This window comes from Hypoxylon fragiforme (assembly GCF_022984875.1).
Source record: "Hypoxylon fragiforme strain CBS 206.31 chromosome Unknown GGS25scaffold_1, whole genome shotgun sequence".
Lineage (NCBI taxonomy): Eukaryota > Fungi > Ascomycota > Sordariomycetes > Xylariales > Hypoxylaceae > Hypoxylon > Hypoxylon fragiforme.
In genome coordinates, this window is record NW_026054756.1 from 1,570,640 (window position 1) to 1,593,823 (window position 23,184).

Sequence of the window (23,184 nt, forward strand, 5' to 3'; positions counted from 1 at the left end):
GGGAGTGATACCTCAACGGAAACCAACATAATAGTACCATGTAGGCAGCTAGGAGTCTAGGACTGTAGAAAGTGACCATCTGGGTATCATTTTTATCTTGACCCCCCTGCCCCCACGTATCCGGCACTCGGCATATGCGTATTGCTTTCTAGGAGTTATCCATGCATGTGCATGCAGATAATTATGTTTTATTATGTTTTAAAACTTCACTGGGCGCAAAGCAGGTAATGCCAGTTTTGTTATCAACATCAATTTGATGCTCGAGAGTTGTCATAGATGTGTGAAGAGTCTTAGGCTGAGCATGTCGTATATAAGAGCCTCTTGACTACCCAGTCAAGCTCCGTGTTCTACTACTTCAGTTCATCCACAACATACTGAAGTATTTGTAGGGTAAGGGGCAAGCTTGGTAGATTGACATGGTTGATGAGATTGACACAAGGCGTTGAGATCTGCAGTTGAGTGCATGTGCGCCGGAGTGTCGGTGCCGGTAATTGCCAAGGCCAGCACCTGAAAGCATTGCTTGGTAATCAATGGCGGTAGAGACATCTTGTTCCTTATTTTATATTCGGCAACATCCGTTGAATAGAAGGAGACGAGATGCGGTTAAATATGTTCCGACGATTGTTGAATAACCTTCTTATTTTCGGGTCTAGGGATCTTTAGCAGACCGAATCATCGATTAGATATTAGATCTAGCCAAGAAAACCACATCTACACCGCTGCACCGGTAGATATCTTCTGTGGACTACTACCGGGGAGCGAGCGGCACGGGATAACGGCGGCAACATTGAACTAAATATGTACAAGGACCCGGCCGATTCGGGATACGGTTCTCGGGGTATCCACTCGGTAGTCGGTTTTCTAGACATAGGGTTGGGATTAGGTAAATAACTGCAGAGCCTCCTTGGATCAGATCGGAGTTCTTGGCTAATGTGAATCAAAGGTTAACATCTGATTCGTTGATCGTTTACATCTATGCGTCCTAAACGTATTGCTGTGTGGAAACATATCTGCCGTGCCATGTTCAGGGGCCTAGCACTACCTAGGTAGGTATGTACGTAGGGAACCGCGTTACCATGCTTTTTCATACAAAACGCAGGCTCGGAATGACTCGTTAAATAGCAAGCGGGCTCCTTATCTTAGTAGTGGGATTTACAGACGTTACTAAGTAGTATGAGTTGCCATTCTGGTTAGTGCTGTGGCGGAGGAAGAGGCATCTACCTAAGTTAGCACCTAGGTAAGCAATAGGCTCTCGGGACGGCTCGCCGGTGCACTGTCCTGGTATTCCAACAAAAAAGGTTGGGCAATGGGTATAGGTCCACCGGGCTAACATGTAGCAGCGGTGTCGTCGCCAAGATTCAAAAAAGAGTTATGGGGAGGTGAAGTTTTCTTTTCGATTCTTTCTGTAACGGTTGTCGGTCCATACCACAAAGCAAATGTGTTTTTTTTTTCAACTGACTCGACAATGATATGGAAGCCGGGGCCGCTCAGATCGTAGGCTTGGTACGGCTGTCATCAAGAGTATCCAACGGCTCCGGCTTCCAGTACGTGTGTAATTATTTGTGCACCGCAAGTCAATAAATGGGATGTGATTTCCCTTTACTCACCATCCTTCGCTCATCTGTGACTTGTGTTCTTTGCATTTTGTAATATACTCACCCAGAAATCAACCCATTATTTGAATGCGTCCTGCTTTTGGCGTCTTCATAGCAGACATGACGGAACCTAAAGTCAACAATCTCCAGGATCCAGAACAGAAGAAATCAGAGTGTATGCAAACACCCAGTCGCGATCCATCATTATCGCCTGCTCCTATATCCATCATGTCCAGAATATGGAACCATATGATGGAGCCCGTCCGTACTTCGGCGTTTACTGAATTTGAATTACTTCTTTTGACCTTGTGAGTAATTTCCTAGAGAACCGAAGCAACGGAGACCTAAAAGACGTCCAGAGACCAGATGCCCGCGTCGAATAATGTGACCGAATCATTGACTGACCACTATTGTTGATTTAGCTGTACCGGTATTCAAGATGCAATCTCCTTTCCCGATTACCACTGCTTCGCCTCGAACCAGACAGGAAACACTGTGTTCCTCATGCTAGCTATCATTCTACCACACCTGAATGGGGAGATGTTTATCCTGGAAAACATAGGGGCGGCGCTCGGTTTTTTTCTCCTGGGGGGATGGTTGACGGGCCAGCTTAGCCATATAGTCGGTCCGCGTGTGAGACTATGGCTCATCAGCTGCAACTTTGTTCAGTCATGCCTGGTGTTTATCGCTGCAGCGATGCAATATATGTACGGGACCGAACCGAAAGGTACCAATGCGGTGATAGTGATTAGCCTTCTGGCATTTGCTTCTGGTAGTCAGGTGGTGCAGTCTCGCTCGTTCCAGATGACGGAGATCAGTACAGCGATGGCCACGGCGGCTTGGATGGATTTGATGATTGACCCTCGTCTCTTCAAATTTAACAACCGACCACGCACACGACGGGTGCTATTTCTAGGAATGTTGATCCTTGGGTCACTAACGGGGGCGGGCATCTACCGGACTGTTGGGTCTTGGGTGGCCATATTGGTATCGGCGGCTGGGAAGATGCTTGTTACGGGCATGTATTTTTTCAACGGCGCCGAAAAGCCCAAGACAGCGGAAAGCCAGAACGCGTGTTAGGGTTTCTTCATCTTCATGAGTAATATCCAAGTCTCAAGATACCTACATTGTACCTTTGAATCTGAGTTTAATGTTGGCATCCACATAGTTATATGGAGTATATGCAGGCACTCTACGGACATGTACATATCCCTAGGTTACCTAGGTAATACACATACCTATTGGTCCTATTCACCTGAGAATTGGAGTACATATGTAGTTATTCGTAGACCTATGCAAATAGCCGTAAACGCGATAGAGTTAAATTGATCACCTGGCAGCGCGACTCGGTGTAGCACGGTGTAACACGGTGTAACTTGGCCCAAGCTTATTTTTTTTCTGAAGCGGGCTGTTATGTATGAGGGATCGTAACTTTTTAGCGCATCAATTCAATTAATTACATCCATAGTACCTATTTTACTCCACTAACTTAAGGTTAGTACAGTATCTACCTACATACATCAATTAGTAGTACGTCGACACCATAAAAAATAAGGACGGAATTCATAATGATATTCTTTACATTGACAATTGTCCTTTGATACTCGATTTTCTGTTCTCCCATTTGCCTTCCAAATCTCACATGGAGCTTGCACGGAACAAAGGTTCCAAAGCGTCTTCATGACTCGAAACAATCTTCGCGATCAATTAACTTGGCTTTTCGCGAATGTTGCTCTAAACGCGCCAAACACGCCTACTCTTCCACTAGCTCGCGATCAAAATCCTTCCGATATAACCTCTACCTTTAGCCGATCTAATACTTCACGTCCTGAGACGCGTACTCGAGATATTCCGGAACCCCCTCTATATCCAATTCTTCCCGATACGCGACCCCCGCACGTAGAACCGACTGATGGGTCGACGGAACCGTTGGCGAGACCACTCGACGTACCCGAGAGGGATCCGGCAGGAGGAAGAATGGGGCGACTAGTATCCAAGTCTGGATCGAAACGACCGAATCTCATTTTACGACAAGAGCAATTACTCTCTCCAACCTCCACTAGCGGAGCGGGGTCTCTTACCAGAGAGTACACTTCATTGCTCAAGAACTCGAGTGAGTGCCTTCATTAGTCTCAGTTTCAGTTTCAATTTCGGAGAGTATAACTAAGATAAGATCACAGGCGTTTCGAGCTCGGCTAAGAAAAGATCCTCACCCCGGCGCCAATTTCCAACCCCAGTGCCAACACTGGGGAGCGACCGAACCTTTGACACCATCGATTTGACCAACGATGACACGCTGACTTCTCCCAATTCTGTTGCATTTGGAAGCAACGTTGGCTTGTGGCGTGAAGATTTTGCTGCACGACCTGGGCCAGTTTCTACGACAACTGAGAATTCAGTTGCCTTTGGAACCGATATCATGGTCTGGGAGGAGGAGCATGCTATGCGGCCAGCACCTGTTCCACCTGTTCCGACGACAGAAAATTCGGTAGCTTTCGGAAGCGATATAGCGATATGGGACGAAGAACATGCTATGCGGCCAGCACCGTTGACGCCTAAAAGAGGTAAAAAACGGAAAAGTGATCAAATTACCCAACCGCCTACTACCACTGCTCCTGGCCCAGATGATGAATTTCCGGACATTTACGAAATATTGTCCGAGGATGACGGCCTACTGTCTCATCTCAAGAGATCTCCCACAAAATCACCAGCCAAATCAAAAGTGAAGACCGCTGTCACCCCGACGCCGTCGAGATCCTTACTTTCACCAAAGAAAGAATCCAGCCGTCGACCCAAACGAGAGCCTGATGTCTTGGACGATCTATCACCTGTTGATTTTGAGCATATAGTAAAGCAGTCTCCACTCAAACCAACCCGGAAGCGACATACCTTTCGTGATGCAACACCCATTGTTGAAGAACAGGCCGAGGGCTCTTCTGGACTTGCTTCCGCTCTACAAGAAACCCCAGAAACCCCCAAAGGGCGGATGAAGGAGCGACCTCAAGTTGTAAAGTCCGATGATCGAGTTATTATGGATTCAGATGAAGAACCTATAACGCCACCTAATTACAACCTATACGAAAGTATAGCTCAGTCAAGTGGCCCCCCTAGGGTATCCATTCAGCTGCCACAAGATCCTGATCACATTGTTGCTTACAATACACCCGCAAAGCCGAGGCAGACTACTCAAACAGAGAGGCGTACGCCATTTCGTTCGCCGAGAAAGCCTGAGCGCAGTGCATCTTGTGGGGTCAAGTCAACAATTAGCTATGATCAAGATATAAAAGGAGGCCTCTCGCAAGGATCCCAGCTCGCAAGTGAACCGAGTACTGTGGTCGATCAGGAAGAGAAGGACGCTATCCTAGAACTCTTCCTGGCTCGGCCGTTTGCTATTCACACAAGGAGACTTTTCTTGGAGCAAAAATTTCAAGAAAATAGGGAAGCTTACGTTCGAGCACTTACTAAAGGGGATCATGAGCCAAGAAGTCGGCTTAAGCGAGAGAAGGAACGTCTAGCACAACAACAAACAGCCTTAGAAGAGCTATCTCGTGAATATCGTTTATACGAGGAAATTCAAGTTAAGAAAGAGGCGTTGATTACGCGAATTTCGGATGCCTACGACCAGGATTTGGACACACAGGACGATGAGAGTCGGCTAGAAGAGTTAGAGGGCGTGCTAAAGGAGCGCAGGGTATCACTAGGTGATAGCCTCGTAAAGGCGGGCATTGATAGGGGTGTGATTGAGAGTAGCGAGTCTGAGGATCCCGCAAACGCCCTTGGCAACCCGTTTGTACAAGCAACGCAGGCTCTCCCAACAACCTTTTCGCGAGAGACCACTCAAATTCCCAGGGGTAGCACCCAGGTGATCTTTCAAACACAGCTCCCTCAACAGTCAGGCCTTCCTCGATCCTTAGGTGGTCAGAAGTACGACGAGGTGCCATTAGCGACCCAAAACTCCTCGGTTGGAACCCAACGCCGTCGCGTTGCCTCCCCTCCCGCCGGACTTGATGAAGACCAGGAGCCGCTTTTCACCGCAGCCACCAGCAAGTTAACACGAGCATCAACCCGTCAGAAGTCGACTGCGCCTGTGGAAGTAGGCCCTTACACTTTTGACGACGATGATGAGCTCTTTGCCGGCCCGCTGCCTCCGACAAGCCGCCGAACAACGAAAATGACTATGCACCCTCAATCAACAAGTACCAAGACCCAAAAGAGCCCTACGAAAGCTAAGCCTAGTCGCCCACGAGGCTACCAGAGTGACTATAGTGACGACGTCGATATGGTTCGATTTGCGGAGGAATTTGAACTTCGACAATCGTCATCAGAAAACAAGCAACCCAATGTTGATCGTCCAGCGCTCTCAGAAATGTCAGAAAATATAGGTGTTCGACCCCCAAAGGCATCCGTCATGAAGCCCACAGACATAGTGACGCTGGACTCAATTCCACGCGAAATCAAAACTCGTCCGTGGTTCAGAGATGTGAGAAAAGCCCTGAAGGATAGATTCAGAATGACCGGGTTCAGGCACAATCAAGTGCAGGCGATCGATACAACTTTGGCAGGCGAAGACGCTTTTATCCTAATGCCTACGGGCGGTGGAAAGTCGCTCTGCTATCAACTTCCAGCCGTCATCACCAGCGGAAAGACACATGGTGTGACAGTCGTGGTATCTCCTCTCATCAGCTTGATGCAGGACCAAGTAGAACATCTCAAGGCGCTAAATATCAAAGCATCTGCCTTCAGTGGTGAAACAACAAAGGAAGATCGCCAGAACATACTAGGAGTCTTGAGGCAACAGAACCCGGAGCATACCATACAGCTTCTCTACGTCACCCCCGAAATGATCAACAAAAGCCAAAGTTTTATTGGTGGGTTAGATGCTCTTTATCAAAACAAGAAGCTTGCCCGTCTCGTCATTGACGAAGCTCACTGTGTGAGCCAATGGGGACATGACTTTCGCCCTGACTATAAAGAACTTGGCAGCTTTCGGGACAGCTTTCCTGGAGTACCCTTAATGGCCCTGACGGCTACGGCGACACAAAATGTCATCCTAGACGTAAAACACAATCTGGGGATCGAGCATTGTGCGACGTTTTCGCAAAGCTTCAACCGTCCTAATCTTTATTACGAAGTATTGAGAAAGGAAAAGGATAACATTGAAAGCATTGCTGAATTAATCGAAACGAAGTATAGTGACATGACAGGCATAGTTTATACTCTGTCTCGCAAGTCTGCAGAGAAGATTGCAGAGAAGTTGCGAGGCTACGGCATAGCAGCCCGGCATTATCACGCAAGCATAAAGGTCCCAGAGAAGGTCCAGGTCCAAAAAGATTGGCAGGCTGGCAAAGTCAAGGTTGTTGTGGCCACTATAGCCTTTGGAATGGGAATTGACAAGCCCGACGTTCGCTTTGTTATTCACCAGTCTATCCCAAAGAGTCTTGAGGGATACTACCAAGAAACTGGCCGCGCCGGCCGAGATGGCAGGCAATCAGAATGCTACCTCTATTACAGCTACGCTGATGTGGCATCCCTGAGGAGGCTGATCACAGAAGGTGACGGAAATGAAGAGCAGAAGGAAAGGCAAAGAAATATGCTGAACACAGTGGCAGCCTTTTGCGATAACCAGAGCGACTGCCGCCGAGTTGAGATCCTCCGGTACTTTGGGGAGGCCTTCCCCAAAGAACAATGTGCCCAAACCTGTGACAATTGCCGAAAAAATGAAGTGTTTGAGCAAAAGGACTACACCAGATATGCGGTGGCCGTGTTGTTGATTGTGTCGTCCCAAGGAAAACTGACGCTCAATCAATGTACAGACTTCGTGATGGGAAAGAAGAAACTTTCAGAGTACAAGAAAGGAACTGAGGAATACCGTGGGATTGCCAAACAGATGCCAAAGCATGAAATCCATCGTATCATCGACAAACTTGTTGCTGAGGATGCTTTAAGGGAAGACAATGTGTTTAACAAGAAGGCTAGGATGGCTATCCAATATTTTAGAGTAAGAGACTCCCTGCCTATTAGGAGGATTATCATTCACTAATCGTCTGGATACAGGTCGGGCCTGGGTCACGAGCGTTGCTGAACAACCAACGACAGCTTCTTCTGACAACCCGAGTTAAGGGCAAGGAGAGTCAGGGCGGCACGTCTAAGAGGCCAGCTACGGCGGCGACTAAACGATCTGCCTCAAAAAACATCCCGTCCACAAACGTCTCGTCCCCAGTTGCAAGTAGAGACCGGAAAAAAAAGGGGAAGGCTGTGGTGACCCCAGACATCGAAGAAAGCGACGATGACTACTCTAAATTTAGCAATGGTTATGCTAAGGATGGGTTTGTGGTCCCTGACGACGCGTCTGACGATGATTTCGAGACGATGGTGCCCCCTCGACCCAAGGCTCGAAAGTCACGATTGCCGATGGGACCGCCCATTTTGAACGATGTGCGTATGGAGGGCGCTGGCTTGGATGGTATTCATGAAGACATCCTTGGCGAATTCATCATCGAAGCGAAAGTTACTGAAGAGAAAACTCGAAATCTGAGAAACTTGCGTACGCCTATTTTCACTGAACAACAGCTTCGGGAAATGGCCATAAGGTGGACCGTTTCTTTGGAACAGATGTGCTTGATCCCAGGTATTAACGTTGATAAGGTGAATAGATATGGCGAGGCTCTCTTACCCCTGATTCGGCGTTACCACAAGCAATATCAACAGATGATGGGCCGGAATGATCCCCGAGCACCCACTGCGGCATCGGGATCTCGCAATGTCGTGGATCTCGTATCGACTGATGACGAATATATGGATGACATCGACGATGATGATCTGGAGCCAGACTTGGGCAATGGGGGTGCGGGTGCAATATCATCCTACTTCGCGCCTCCTACCAGTGGACGCGCAAAGCAGGCAGCGATAGGGACAGGGGTCGCATCTCGTGCACGCTCGGCGTCTTCCGCACCGAAGTCGTCGAAAGCGAATGCCTGGCGCGGTTCTAAGAAAACGTCCCAACGGAGAACATCGGGCGCCTCTAGCAGAGGCGGTAGGTCATCGTATAGCGGCGTCAAGAAGGCGTCTACGAGCACCCGGAAGACCGCAGCTGGTGGTAGTAGGGCGAAGTCGCAGGGCGCGGGCTTCAATAGCATACCACTTATGGAACATTGATTAAGCTTTATTCTTGTTTGGAGCATTGGGCGTTGGGTGGCGATGATGGGGATGGATGGCTTGATGTGAGGTTCGGCTCAGCCCTACCTCGGCTTATTCAAACGGAGTAAAATAAATAGGTAGATGTGAGATGTGCTTATACCCTTACACACTTGCGCACGCACATATCCATATAGCACCTATGATCACTTTCATCTTCAACACGTAACACTACTACTACACCCCACACCAGTGGGATACCTTCTAACAACACACTTTTCACACAACACGAATGGATCACATGGTATATGGAAAGCAGGAAAGGAGGCGAAGACTCGGCGTGGCACGGCGTGGCATGGCGTATTTGTAGTAGGCCGGCCGGGGCCTCGGTAGCTTCTTGAGAGATGCTTAACGTTTTGACGACTATTTACATATCTATCTGCCCGTGAAACTGGTTTATGTGATTGCTTCCCACTAACCTACCTACCTAAGTAAGGTACCTAACTTGATCCTAGGTACCTACTGTTGCGAGTAGGGACACTAGTTATCTATTCCCCTTATTCGAGGCCCGACTCGATAGAACAAAGCCCGAAAGGGGAAAAGGGGGGTGCGTGAGTAGTAAGTACTGATTTTTAGACTCCTGCCCGATCAAACCAACAAGCCATAACTGCATACATCTTACATCTCTGCAAGCAAACCCTCCATCCTTTGTCTTCCAGTTCACAAGTAAACAAAAAAGCCTCAATCAAGATTAGGTATCAGTGAGGATGGTAGTTGTTGGTTCATTAGCAATTCTTAGATTTGTAAACTACATCGCTTGGGTCTCCCCTCCTCCTACTCGACACATATTCCCTTGTCTCTCGACAACTACTACTCTTCCTCCAGCCTCTCCTGGCTTCGCTATGTGGGGTAATGGATAAAATATCATACAAAAAATCACAACACTATTCTTTCACCTGGCTTAGAGGCTTTCCTCCCACTCTTACTCTTCGCAGAGCTGAGGGCTGAGGGCTGATAGATGAAAATAAGCCAACTCTATCGCTTGGGGTCTACGCTTGCTTACTCCAAGTCCCCAAAAGATACTTCCCCTTCTCGGCATGCTCAATCTGTCCGCATGTGGAACCGCAAGACACTTGCTCTCTTCTCCCTTCTCTCACAATCGTATGCTATACCCTAACCCCTCCATCTTCTCCCCTCTCAAGAAGCGAAAAAAAAAAGGTTGAAAAAAGCACAGCTTCAAAATTCAGTCAAAACTCCGAAAGATTTGCTGTTGATATAAACCAAAAAACAGGGTAGAACAATAGTAAGAGGTATCATCGGGAGTAGGGAACCATTTCCATGTGGGACTCCATGCATGCTCCTTGCTTTGAAGACACCTCGAATCCCGTAGTACGCTTAACGCCTCGGCCCCCCAAGCATCCGCATAGAAATTCCGCCATGCTGCATTTGTCCTCGTTTCCACGTCAGAATTTGGCGGGGAATGTAATGTGGTGTGGTGGACATATGACAAATCGATGGAGAAATCGCAAAGAAACATGTATGTATGTCTGGTCGTGTATCTGATTGTATTTCGTGTCGACGGCGAAACTTCGTCGGCACCTTAAGCCATTACCAACTGCGCAATCCGTATATCGCCAACTTTTTTTTTCGGTTGGAAAAAGCAGTCCTTCATGGCCTCATGGTAGCAGAACTGAAAAACAAGGAGAGGAAGCTCATCTTGCGAGTCTCAAAAAACGGAAAAGTTAAGAGGAAACAGCTATGTCTTCTCCGCTGTGACGCCCATGGCGAGCTGCAAGTTGGGCTTAGAAGAGGATGAGGATTTGCTACTTAAAAGTGCCAACGAGGTTTGGAATCTTTGGACTTGTTATCCATCGCACTGGCACCTCTACGCATAGCAATAGCCGCTGCGGTGACCTGTGGACTATCGCGACCGGAATCATCATCCATTTTTGATCTTGGTTGAGGTAGCAAACTAGTACGTCGGCTGGTCGTGGCTAATGAACTAGCTGGCCGCGGCCTGGCCTGGCCAGAAGCACCACTCCCGGGCCTCGGCACCTGTAGGGAGGCTCTCCGGTTGTCAAAGGTGGAGGATAGCTGTGCCGAAAATCGAGGTTTTGCAGAAGATTGGCTGGATTGTCCTGAAGCAGCAGCATTAATCCGCTCTCGGAAGGAGAGTCGTGAATTAGTTTTCCTCGGAGGCGTGTCCTCGGATTTCGGCGAAGATGAGGATGGGGCCGTCATGGAACTGCGAAGAGGTAATCTCGAGGCCTCGGTACTAGAATACTGTTTGGAAGAAGGGCTTGCTTTAGCGTATGGGCTTGGGGTGGTAAGAGTGAGTGGTTTGAAATTATGTCCTACGTCAGAGTCCTTGGTATTCGAGAAATGGCTCCATCGTGGTCGGCTGTCGGTTTTGGTAGAGGATTTGGGGAGGCGAGTAGTGTTGGGTTGAGGTGTAGCAGATCCACTTCGAGGAGGCGTTGTTAAGCTAGAAGCACCTGGTTGAATCATAGAAAGTCGAGATCCAGCGGCTCGCCGCGTAGGGGGGATCAGGTTTGAAGTGCTCCTACGAGCAGACGCGGGCTGAGGTAAGTTGCTTCCACCAGTGGTAGTGCGCCTCTTGTTCCGCGTTGATGGAGTAAAAGGATCCAGGCCTAAACTAGACATCACAACTGACGAAGGGGGTGAGGTTCCGGGGGTCTCGTTGCCACTTGCAACAGTCGACCTATCATTCGAGAGCATGCTCGAAATGGAGTCTCGGAGCTGTTGGTTCTGCTTGTCAGCCTGTATTTCCTCGAGGATGACACTCGTCCTCTTCATTGATTCTTTTGCTTCTTCCCACGTCGATTGCAATTCGGTGTGCAATCTTAGAATCTCTCCGTTCACAGTTAGCCGTTCACTAACGCCCTTGTCGATGATGGAAAGCACACGTTCGATTGCTGGTCCATAATGTATCCTCTTGGCCTCATAGCTCTCGATCTTTTTACTCATCGCTGCAGGACTCGATAGGTGCAATCCTTGGTCTACAGCTTCACGTAGCTTTGCCATGCTTCGGTCTACAGACTCGATCATCTTTTGAGCCTGCCTACCGGCGCCACGGAACACGAGAACCCATTTATCCTCTCCAAGCTCCTTTCTAAGGGACTCGGCATCCTTCTCGAGCTTCTTGTAGTTGGCTTCTAAGCCAGCTCTCCTCATCTCCAGCTCCTCGCAGGCGGTCGGAAAGGCGCCAGAGGCTCTTGCTTCGAAAACCGATAATCTCATAGGCAAAAAGTCTAACGATGCTCTCAGCGGTTGCATCCTTGCAAACAATGCGAGTAAGCTTGAATCGTCCTGGGTAAGAGTAGGAGCCTCCTCCGGAGAGCTTGGGCTCATTGGGAATGAGGGTACACTATATCGGTTATTGCGTGCAACGGCGGGTGGCGTCTCTTCTACAATAGTCTCAAGGTCGCCAATGTCCACTCCGTCCCCGTTCGAAACTGCCATTATGGATTTATGACGCCTTTCCTCCATCTCGAAGATCAATCGGCTTAGTTCGTCCATTTCATTCTGGATATCGCCTAGAACCATGTTCCATAGCTCTTCCCACTCCATGGCTGTTTCAACCTGGCCCTTGACGTTGTTCAGAGTGGTACGAATCTTAGCCCATTCATGCATGATGGCCTCCATTTGTGTCACTGCCCTAGTTAGGTCATCGCTAGACACGCTACCAATATCCGGTCGGTTTTGTAGTTCTTCAATGGCGCCCACATAGACGTTAATGAGCCCTTCAAATCTTGTAATGGCATTTTCCACCTCCTCATACCCTTCTCTGCCACCGGCTGCTGCCCATTCAACATCATCGTCACTGTCTAAGCCACTGATGACCTCGGAAGCCTTCGATATCCAGCTCCGTATCTGTTCTGCAGCGCCTAGTAAGGCTTTCGTTGCTGCCTGGGCTGTAGGGATGGCAGCAACTTTGCTCGACAGCAGTTCAGCATCAGGTAGCTGCAGCGCGGTCAACTGAGCGAGCTGATTGGCAAATGACAGGCGGGATATCGTATAGATAGAACCGGGGCGTTGAAGACCGAGCGAGCTGAAGTAGGAGGGCAGATCGGAGGCATAGTCGTTAGGATTTACACTTCCAGGCGGTGTGTCCTTGGGGGGTAATGGGGGTGGAGTGTCTGTATCCTCGACTTCTAATTCTGGTACGCGGCTATCCCGCTCAAGGTGTTGCTTACGAGTATCTGGCTGCGCCTTGGTGCCATTTCCGTTTGTGTGGTCGGGCAATCGGTATTTGTTGGCGTCCATTTCCAACGGAGGAGCCTCCGTTATCTCGGGCAATAGCTCAGGCTTGGGCGAGGGTTCGGCCTGAGTAGGTACGATGGTTGTGTCTTCCTCGCTGGTGCTCTTACCTCGAAACGATTCGCGACTAGACCGGGATCTCAATAATTTGAGGGGAGCACCAGCACCCTTCCAAGGACGACCGCGTCGTTCGATGACTAGTTCACTGTTGGCCTGATGGATTTGATCGAGTAGTCGTAACTGATCTTCAGGCAGGCGGCCAATGTTATCGCGACCCAATGGTTGAGGCGAGGGCGATGAATGTCTCGAGCCACCGAAGCCTAGGGCCTTGAGACGGGCTGCTAAGCCAGGGGAAGGCTTACGCGGTTGATGATGTTTAGCTTTGATGGCACTAGATAAATTAGGATTGTTGGTATTGATGTTGGTATTATTATTATTGTTGTTGATGTTGTTGTTGGTGGTGTTGGTGGTATTGGTATTATTATTGTTGTCAACTGGGAGAGGCGCGAGGTGTGCCAGATCGGTCGGGACGTCAGTACATGTCAAAAGATGGATTGACGGGTCGGCATTTTGTTGCTGGTGGCTAGACAATCCTGGCTCCGAAAAAGCGGAGGTCGTCTGGGAGAGAGTAAGAGATAGGCGAGAAGAGGAAGAGACGGGCCGGGAGAGATATTGGTCGTGATGGAGAGGTGATGAAGGAGCTGGCGCAGCTTCAGCATGTGGTGCAGATGCTGGTGCAGCTGGACCGGCTCCAGATGGGCCAGTCATTTACCAATATAAAAATGATAAATTCCTCGATAATATGTCACTTTTTTGTTTCTAATCTTCTACTGTTTTTCTTCTTTTCTTCTTCCTCGTTTCAATTCTGCTACCGCTTTCTCTTTAGCAGCGCCGTTTCGAATAGACGTAATTGTATTGCCGTGTCAGGTAAGGTCTGTGTTGCTTGCCCACTTCCTACTGCACTGCACAGACTTAGGTGATGGACTCCTTGTTTATTGCTGTCTGCAGCCACGGGATGATCTCCTTTTTTTTCTTGGGGGGAGGGGAGAGCAGGATTACACGTAAAGGTGTTCACTGGTCCGTGACAGAAATGAATTGGCGTGTCGAAGAGTTGTGCAGAATTAATTGGATGAATTGGATTAATTGGTGGGGGCGTGGATTTGAATTCGAAATGTCCAAGTGAAAATGTCCAAGTGAAAGTCCAAGTACTTTTTATGTACCGTTTATACACTTTTAGTATGTACACTTTGCAGTCCGAGTGTATGTAATAGCGTGTGTAATAAAACGTATATATGCGTAAATATGCGTTACACAATGGATAGTGGTACAACAGTTGTACAGGGAGTCTGAGGGACAATACAGGGACGGTACAGGGACGGTACCTTAGGTAGCTAGTCACTCGCACATGCCCTTCTGGAAGGGAGCCCTCTGGAGTGCCTAGTGACCAATCAAGTTCTGTGTTTCTTCTTCTTTTTCCTTGGCTTTAATGAAATTTCAGGTAGGTTAACCCTCCAGGTTCAAAGTTCAAATGCGCAGGCCTGCGCAAGTTGCACTACGCAAGCACTGGACCCTCTCCTTTTAAGCATGCAGCACTGCAGAGTGCAGACAGACTGCAGACAGACTGCAGCAGTAGTATCGGCAAGCAACCTTGACCTGCGAAAAGCTTCCAGCATTTGACTTTGTATGGGACTCTGGTGGGTCAGTCCAGTTTTTGGCCGTACGGCGGTACTGTCCTGGCCTTTGAATCTTGGGTCTTTCGAAACAACCTCTTTTAACTCGTCTTCAAACTTCCAGAAATCCTGTCCGAGTCTTGTTCTAGTGTTTCTTGATTGTTGAATTGGAAACCAATCAACTAGTTGTCATGAGAGATGGCGCAAAGCTCTCGGTCTGGAGATTCGTTTCGCAATTGGACAGTCAAAATTAGTAGAAACGAACAAACAAACACGATAACCAATGTTGGTTGGGAGGGTTTGCAATATTTTATATGAAAAAAGATGCGAAAAGGGGGAAGGTTAGAGATCGTCGGGGAAAAAAGAGGACGATGCCCAACCGGCCACCTTTGCAACATTGAATAGCTAATCAAGTCTCAGAAGTTTATATTCCGTACTCTTGCAGTAGTTATTCAAGTAAGAAAAAAAAGCAACGGCTTATGTAGGTATCTGCCGCAGGTCAACTGCATATGTAATAGGCTCACTCACTCACATCTAATACTACTAGTAGTAGCAACGTTGATGAATCCCTTTGCGGCTGCATCTCGTTTAATTTAAAAAATCGATAACGCTTGTTAACTTTGGAAGCTTTCCAACTTCTCCTTCCGGGGCAAGTATCATTCCTCTCACATAGCCTGCTAATGTTTCCATTAATCTAATTTATCTGCCATTCGGTCGGAGTTATTAGTAAATAGGGTTTTCGCTTTCGGTAATATTGGTATGCCAAGGTCACCCAGACACATATCATTGTAAGGCTTAAGCAGCACTGAGAGCACATACATACTAGGTACCTACCTACCTAGTAGGTTAGTACCTATGTAGGTCCTAGGGTAGTATTGATGTACTTGCCTATGTAGATACATCATAAAACGTATCTCGTCGTCGAAACATTAGATCTCTACAGCTTTGTCCCTTGTAAACATATGACTTCTAAATATTGATGGTAATGCCTCATGGCGTCTCGTGCACCTTCAAACCCCAAGAATTGCCACATGGGATGTGTTAAGGCTCACCAAGCATTTGGACTGTTGGACACGACTTTTACCAGGACCAGGTTACCAGCATAATCTTATCGGAGCCGTCCCGGGACCAAAATGGGGGAAGAAGTATTATTAAATGAACATTGCAACGCTGCAAGCGTTCCATTTGAAACGAATGCATGCCGCGGCATTCAATGTTGATAGGTATTCACAAATAATTAAGTATGTATATACTATTATGTACTATGCCGTATACATAATGCAGATTATCTATTTTAGTTACATACATGTACCTATGTCATGATAATAAACAACGCCGTCATACATGCCTAGACTTTACATCATCGTGTAAGGAATTTGGGTTATAAATGTCTAAGTTTATGTAGCTCAAATGTTGGAAGACTTTCAATGTTAATCAACACCTACCCTAGGTAGGTAGGCATATCAACAATAAGGTGGAAATGGTGAGAGTGTCAAGCACATAAGCACATACATAGGTATGTATGCACCATTGAAAGCTTCTAGAAAGTCTGTCACACACACCATGCATTACTTCCCGCCGCATACATACCTGCAAGACGTAATCGAGTAAAAATAGACTACATAGGCTACTAACCTAGGTTACTACATAATCTTCCTTCCTACCTAAGTATAGATAACTTGCAGGATTAATGTACCGTACTATGGGATTATTTTTCTTTGCCAGTTACATGAATATGTATGTGTATATAATTAGGGTCATAACATGTAATGATACTGTGTGAATGCATATGCACTATGAGAAGATAGGCTACATAACTATTGTGGTTCATTAGAAAAGAAAGAAGTAACTAGGCCTTCTAACATGGAAATAACTATGATTTAAAGAAGGAATGTATGGACCTGATAGAAGCATGTTGTCCGGTCAGCTACATACATGTATGCAATGTGGATATTGCTTCACTATTTACGAGTGTAATAATACCTACTTGTATTTGGCTCGGATGTCTCATGAGATTCATATAATAAATAATACAACTCCTGCATGACTAACTAACTTCTATGCTCTTCTTTCTTCACTCCAATGTTTCATGAATTTCCTTTAATATGCGCGTATCGCATTTATTTGTGTCTGGGATATAAAAAGAAAGCTCTGTGTCGTGATAGGTCCACGGCTATTTTTTATCTTTTTTTAAGAACGGCTTCACCCGAAGCTGACAGACGCTGACAGACGCTGACAGACGCTGACAGACAGTTGACAGTAACCCAGTGAACCCAGAGAGACCTAAAAAGGGGCAAAGGGTGGATTAATCATTGGCCGAAATATCTCATCTTTCGATTCGTTTTCCAAAGTCTCCACTCCAGCCCGGGAAATCAACCTAACCAGCCCTGACTAGCCCTGCTGCCCTGACGCGAATAACCTACCAGGACTTTACTTACAAGGACCTACCAGGAACCTACTAGGTACCAGGGCCTACCAGGTACTTACCCTACGGTACCTACCCTACCTAGGTAGAAAAAAGGTACTCGGGCCAAAACTACATAAATCGATATAAACCCTTGTGATTCCTCCAAAGTCCCACTTGGTTACGGGTACATGAGCGCTAGGCAAGAAGAAGGTAAGATATCCCCCAATTTGAACCAATTTGAACCAATTTAAACCAATTTGATCTCATAAGATGCCAGGCCACACAGCAGTGGAAACGGCCACATTTCCCCCTCTCTGCGTCTCTGCGTCTCTTGTGTTGCCCTCTGTTGCCCTCTGTGTGATTGTTTATTCTCCGACACATAATTTGATACCAACTTGTTTCACTCCGCTTTACATTACATATTCTTTCTTACTTGACCTTCGACCTTTGATCTTGTTCCTTTGACCCCGTTCCAACTTTCATCAGGCTCTCCAGGCTCACCAGTTTAGGATTCCATCTTTTCGCATCTTCACTCCTCTATCTGGTTCCGAAGCCGCCGTTGAACGGCCTCGACTGTCGCTCGTTCCTTTAATTCTGCGCCCCGCCTTCTTCTGTCCTTCCTTTCTTCCCTTCTCAAACAGAAACTCACCCAGATCACCTTTGCGACTCAATAATAATATCTGAGCCTACCTGTCAACTAGCGCAACTACCAAGTCAACACGGTCTCCTCGTTTAGCCTACTAGAACCGAGGTTCTTAGAATATTAGTCATGGCAACTAAAGACGAGCAGCCACTGGTTCGCCGTGATTCACCTTCGCCCTCGAGAACCCCATCCGCAGCCATACGCTCCAACAGTGCGGATCCAACTCGATGCATCTCGACTGCCTCATCTGCCTCCCGCACCTCTAGTACTGATAGTTCCTACCGAAACTCGATGGGGGCTGGAGAAGCTGGATCTAGGTTGTCCTCTTCAAGCTATGCCTCCTCTCGTCTATCAGGAAGTTATGACAGACCCCTGAAAAGGCGTGGCTTCACGAAGCCGCAAGGCACAGATTTCGCCTCTAGTGCTAGACATCGAGAAAGTGTCTTGAGTCTAGGAAGTATATCACATCTTCAGTACTACTTTGCGAGAACCGGGCTGCTAGACGGAAAGGGGGGGCAATTAGCCAGGAAAAGACATCCGAAAGCTACCCTTGACCTGTCACAATTGGATTCTCCTTCGTTGCTGAGTCCAAAGCTCCCCGGCTCAGATGTGGACTCTTCATACGCTTCACTGGGGAGTAGCCCGGATCTTGGGGCTCAGAGCTTTGTAGGGGGGCTCATGGTCGAATCACCCACCGAAGCTGTGTTTGAGCCTAATTTCGATGACTTTGAGGAGCCTGACCTAGATGTCTTGCCCCCGACAACGAGCACCTACAAACATCGAGAGAAGCATATCCCTAAGCCGCCTACCAGTGAAGAGTTGAAAGCAGATTTGACGAAAGCTCTCGACAACGCCTCTGAGATGTTAATAGAGGCGGCACCAGTAAAGGGTAACATACTACCTCCTGGCCGACCTGCTAAACCATCACAGACGTGGTTTGAAGTTCAGGGAGTAAGGCTGCTCGATAAGGCGACGCTAGCTATTCGCGCTGCCAAGATTTACTACACAACACACGAGCACCCAGACCGTCTAGATGCCATCAAGTCCGAAAAGGAGATACGTTCAGAGTTGCTTTCCGTCTTAGAGGTACTGAAACACATGGCGACTAGGAATTTCACCGGTGGTCCTCGTAGCGACGAGCACAAGACGATGACGACTTGGATTGAAAGCATCCGTGACATGCTTAGAAAGGAAGAGGAGATAGAGAAAGCCGAGCGGGCGGAGAGAGCCAGCTGGACATGGGTGAAAGGCGACTGGTCGGGGAGAGAAGTGGAGCGCGAGCTTGCATTTCTTAGCTCGATCGACACGGAAACTGAGCCGCTCCCTCCATGGACGCCGATCAGTGAAGCAACAGAGCTCCCAACCCCATTCTTGGAGAGCATGCAAAACGGCCTCAGGCTCGTCAAGCTCCACAATTCAGCTGTCAAGAAGTCAAGGCGACGCTTTGGTGCCATTGGGACGTTCCACACGGATACGCAGAAGCCATACAGATGCGCGGACAATCTGAGGTATTGGAGCAAAGCCGGGGAGCTGCGATGGGAGGTTATGCTCAAGGTGGATGTTATGGGGGTGGTATACAATAACAATCCGCAAGTATGGGTAGACTTCGAAGCGGCGATCTGGAAGTGGTGCCAGAAAGTGCGGGAAGAGCTCGCGGCAGAGTGGGAGAATGAAAAATAAAGCGGCCTTGAGGGTCATTCACGAGTTCATGTTTACGACATTGCCTGCAGGAAGTCCAAGACTAGGACTTTGCGGTGCTTGTTGAGCGGGAACCTTTTTCAGCCGCTTGATGGCCACGCTGTGGGCATAGAGGGCGCTGCTGCGTAAGAATTTACACCATATACCCCCAGAGTATAGTATTGATGGCGCTATTATTCACACTGTCCTTCTCGGGTTTTCAGGGTTGATGGATAAAAATTTTTAATGGACAATTAAAACTTCATTTTTTCTGATCAAAAAGATCAACTGTCGTTGGTATATATATATACATACTTTTTTTTTTCTTTTTTTGTATAACTGGACTTACACATACGATATCGTATAGAATATATATATTTTTAAAACAAACCAATTGACGACGTCCTTGCCTTGCTTGATGTTATGTTTGTCGTGTATAGGTTCATCAATGATGACTGCATATCTAAGGTAGTCGTTGAAAGTGGTGAGAATTCACATACAATAACTAATCATGGATATGTAACTACATAGCATTCCGTATGTACCGAGGTATGTATAAGTGCATATACCAGATATGGGTATATGAAAATAATTATGTAATGCAACGACAGAAGGTAGAAGGCAGAAATTCGGTATGAGTGGATCCATTGTACTTGGGAAGGTCGGGCCAGGCAAACGGAAGCTTCATCAGCTACGTACCTAACCTAGTAGGTAGGTGCATTATTACCATTATTACCATTACATACATTGCAACTGCCAACAGACGGACTTCGACATTGAAAACTCCATCGTAATCGATTTTCGCAAACTCAACATCTATTCTTACTTCTATTCTTTCCTCTCCACATTATCATACAACACAATCAAGCTTCGTTCTCATCGCATATATCACCTAACTTTTAACCTCTCCTACAACTCACACAGTCAACGCAAATCATGGCCTCCGACCCAGAACGGGAGAGCGCGCTCAATGCGCTACGAGCTAAACTCATCGAGTCGCGAGAATGGGAATCCAAACTGAAGGCTCTACGTGTAGAGATCAAGGGGCTAGAGAAAGATTTTAACCAGACCGAGGACAACATCAAGGCTTTGCAAAGTGTAGGCCAAATCATCGGCGAAGTGTTGAAGCAGCTCGACGAAGAAAGATGTACGCTACCACCCCATCCATGCCACCTCGAAACTGATTCGGAGGATATATATATAGACAAGTACTAATATGAAACTTCTATGACTATAGTTATCGTCAAGGCATCTTCCGGACCCCGATATGTTGTAGGCTGCAGATCCAAAGTCGACAAGGTAAAACTGAAGCAAGGAACTCGTGTGGCGCTCGATATGACTACCCTCACAATCATGCGCATGCTACCGCGCGAAGTTGACCCACTTGTCTACAATATGTCGCTAGAGGACCCGGGCCAAGTCAGCTTCGCAGGTATCGGCGGCCTGAACGACCAAATTCGAGAATTACGAGAGGTTATCGAACTACCGCTAAAGAACCCAGAGCTTTTCCTACGAGTGGGCATAAAGCCGCCCAAGGGTGTGCTACTATACGGACCCCCGGGCACAGGGAAAACACTGTTGGCGAGAGCTGTGGCTAGTAGCTTGGAGACGAACTTCTTGAAAGGTATGGGGTTTCCCCTGCTTCTATAAGTACAATGTGCTTATGAACCCCAAATTATGCTACACTTTGGCTAATCCGCTTGTTCCCTAAACGTATAGTCGTCTCATCTGCCATCGTGGACAAGTACATAGGTGAATCGGCCCGTCTAATACGCGAGATGTTCGGATATGCTAAGGAGCACGAGCCATGTATCATCTTCATGGACGAAATTGATGCCATCGGTGGAAGACGTTTCTCGGAAGGAACCAGCGCGGACCGAGAGATTCAGCGCACTCTCATGGAGCTGCTTAACCAACTTGATGGTTTCGATTACCTCGGCAAGACCAAAATTATCATGGCCACCAATCGTCCCGACACACTCGATCCAGCTCTGCTCCGTGCCGGTCGCCTCGACCGAAAGATCGAGATTCCCCTCCCCAACGAGGTCGGTCGCCTTGAGATCCTAAAGATCCACGCCCAAAGCGTAGTTACCGAGGGTGATATCGACTTCGAGAGTGTTGTCAAGATGAGTGATGGGTTGAACGGTGCGGATTTGAGAAATGTGGTTACCGAGGCGTAAGTTATTTTTCTTCATAACCCCATCTCTTAGGCGATAGCACACATGCAGGAAATATGAGGGAAGACGGTGCTAACGTGGAGTTCTAGTGGTCTATTCGCAATCAAAGCATACCGAGATGCCGTCAATCAAGACGACTTCAACAAGGCGGTGCGGAAGCTAGCGGAGGCAAAGAAACTAGAGGGCAAGCTGGAGTACCAGAAGCTATAAGCCGTGACATGACAGCGGCGCTGGCACGCATTATACATATGCTCGCCAGAACAGGTACTTGGGAGTATAGGGGTAGTGGCAAAGCACCTTGATATGCCCCAAACCCTCTACCAGAAAGCAAGCAGAGAAGAGGTTTCTGAAACTGAAACCATCACGAGAGACAATGCTGCCGTCGTAGTTAGGTTAGTGGCAGTGGTATCATGGGGGGCGGCGCAATTTTGCGTTCCCCTAGCCATCCCCAACCCCAACACTAGCAGCAAGATGGGAGATAGCTAGGTAGAACCTCTCGGTTGTAAAATAGCAGTGTAGAATTGGCCGAGGCTTTCCCTCTCGTTGGGCTAGGCTTCGCTGGAAAATACGACATATGGGATTATGGATCCTTAATGCATTGAAGAGTCTTCGTGCCTACTCACCCACCTAGTTAGGTACTTACGTATTTTCTGTGATCTTTATCCAGGTTTGTAAATCGGATACTTAGGTAGGTTAACCGCTGTGTTCCACGCGGTTGTTGAGGTTGGTTAAGATGTTTAGATGTTTAACAGATGGCTGGCTAGCCCCCCCCCCCCCCCCCCCCCTGGAGGTAGGTAACGGCATAGAGAAGGTTGCGGGTAAGTCTTGTTCGGCTAGGTATTGCAGACGATATGTTGTGATGTGCTGGCTTGGTCTTTCTTTCCTCGCTGGTTGGCTTGATGGTCGGCCGGCAGGTGGCCGTGGTAGGTATCAAGGGGCAGTAGGCAACCCATTCGTTACATAATCATTGGGTAGGTAGGTACTACATAGCCCATAAGTAGGGTTATTCACCTCTTTAATTGAGATATATGAGCTTGGTTTAGAAGGGATAGGAGCTTTGTCTTCGAGCAGTAGAGAGAGTGTTGGTATATAACAAGAGCGCACCTCCAGTCCTACATGTACTATCGCGGTTTGTATATTCTCTTATAGACGCCTGTCTCGTCTGAGGTCGTCGTTGGGGAAGAACTGTTGCCGTCTCGTCCTCACAAGTAGATACATATCTCTTAGTTTAGCCTGTTACTAGCTACATAGGCCCCCGTACCTCGAGTGCTGTCTACCTGTGCAGGTATGGAACTATGGCATTTCTATGTAAGCATATGGCCTCTTTGTATATTGGTAGTCGCCAATTTAACTAACTTACCTACCTAGATAGTTATAGTCTAAATTACTGTTCGCTGATACATAACTACAGATTTAAAAGATGACAAGAAACCCTAACTAGGTACTTGGGCTAGAAGTCTAACAGAATATACTCTCACGGAAATGTACAGGAAAGCTTCAAGGTACTCCACAACAACAACTACATACCTAGGCACCCTTCCGGTGCAAACTGACGTCTCCCCACGTATCCATAGAAACCTAGTTGCCTACCTAAGTGAAG

At 47.6% G+C, this 23,184-nt stretch overlaps 5 protein-coding genes across 5 annotated transcripts; 4 read left to right on the forward strand and 1 right to left on the reverse strand.

Moving 5' to 3' along the window:
• Nucleotides 1-1,715: 1,715 nt before the first annotated feature.
• Nucleotides 1,716-2,675, forward strand: GGS25DRAFT_516764 (uncharacterized protein; the record flags this gene model as incomplete). Its single annotated transcript, XM_049263264.1, has 2 exons — nt 1,716-1,903; nt 2,018-2,675. The coding sequence occupies 2 exons, from the start codon at nt 1,716-1,718 to the stop codon at nt 2,673-2,675; spliced, it is 846 nt and encodes a 281-aa protein (XP_049121242.1).
• Nucleotides 2,676-3,055: 380 nt separating this feature from the next.
• GGS25DRAFT_469552 (uncharacterized protein) lies at nt 3,056-9,174 on the forward strand. Its single transcript, XM_049259151.1, has 3 exons — nt 3,056-3,708; nt 3,776-7,593; nt 7,650-9,174. The coding sequence occupies exons 1-3, from the start codon at nt 3,276-3,278 to the stop codon at nt 8,748-8,750; spliced, it is 5,352 nt and encodes a 1,783-aa protein (XP_049121243.1). The 5' UTR covers nt 3,056-3,275; the 3' UTR covers nt 8,751-9,174.
• A 1,237-nt stretch (nt 9,175-10,411) lies between these two features.
• On the reverse strand, nt 10,412-13,883 carry GGS25DRAFT_24958 (KAR9-domain-containing protein). The gene has a single exon (XM_049257184.1). The coding sequence runs from the start codon at nt 13,776-13,778 to the stop codon at nt 10,557-10,559; it is 3,222 nt and encodes a 1,073-aa protein (XP_049121244.1). The 5' UTR covers nt 13,779-13,883; the 3' UTR covers nt 10,412-10,556.
• A 3,973-nt stretch (nt 13,884-17,856) lies between these two features.
• Nucleotides 17,857-19,410, forward strand: GGS25DRAFT_516767 (uncharacterized protein; the record flags this gene model as incomplete). Its single annotated transcript, XM_049263265.1, has 1 exon — nt 17,857-19,410. One exon carries the CDS (start codon nt 17,857-17,859, stop codon nt 19,408-19,410), a length of 1,554 nt encoding a protein of 517 aa, XP_049121245.1.
• A 642-nt stretch (nt 19,411-20,052) lies between these two features.
• Nucleotides 20,053-22,178, forward strand: GGS25DRAFT_469557 (ATPase Rpt4 of the 19S regulatory particle of the 26S proteasome). Its single transcript, XM_049259152.1, has 4 exons — nt 20,053-20,554; nt 20,645-21,031; nt 21,127-21,583; nt 21,674-22,178. Exons 1-4 carry the CDS (start codon nt 20,344-20,346, stop codon nt 21,792-21,794), a joined length of 1,176 nt encoding a protein of 391 aa, XP_049121246.1. The 5' UTR covers nt 20,053-20,343; the 3' UTR covers nt 21,795-22,178.
• The last annotated feature ends 1,006 nt before the right edge of the window (nt 22,179-23,184 follow it).

Excerpts from the sequence above, each read along its gene's own strand:
- GGS25DRAFT_24958 (XM_049257184.1), bottom strand. The coding sequence starts at position 13,778 with ATGACTGGCCCATCTGGAGCCGGTCCAGCTGCACCAGCATCTGCACCA.
- GGS25DRAFT_469552 (XM_049259151.1), top strand. The coding sequence starts at position 3,276 with ATGACTCGAAACAATCTTCGCGATCAATTAACTTGGCTTTTCGCGAAT. Across the intron at positions 3,709-3,775 it reads TTCATTGCTCAAGAACTCGA|GCGTTTCGAGCTCGGCTAAG; the intron begins GTGAGTGCCTTC and ends ATAAGATCACAG. Across the intron at positions 7,594-7,649 it reads TGGCTATCCAATATTTTAGA|GTCGGGCCTGGGTCACGAGC; the intron begins GTAAGAGACTCC and ends GTCTGGATACAG.
- GGS25DRAFT_469557 (XM_049259152.1), top strand. The coding sequence starts at position 20,344 with ATGGCCTCCGACCCAGAACGGGAGAGCGCGCTCAATGCGCTACGAGCT. Across the intron at positions 20,555-20,644 it reads GCAGCTCGACGAAGAAAGAT|TTATCGTCAAGGCATCTTCC; the intron begins GTACGCTACCAC and ends CTATGACTATAG. Across the intron at positions 21,584-21,673 it reads AGAAATGTGGTTACCGAGGC|TGGTCTATTCGCAATCAAAG; the intron begins GTAAGTTATTTT and ends GTGGAGTTCTAG.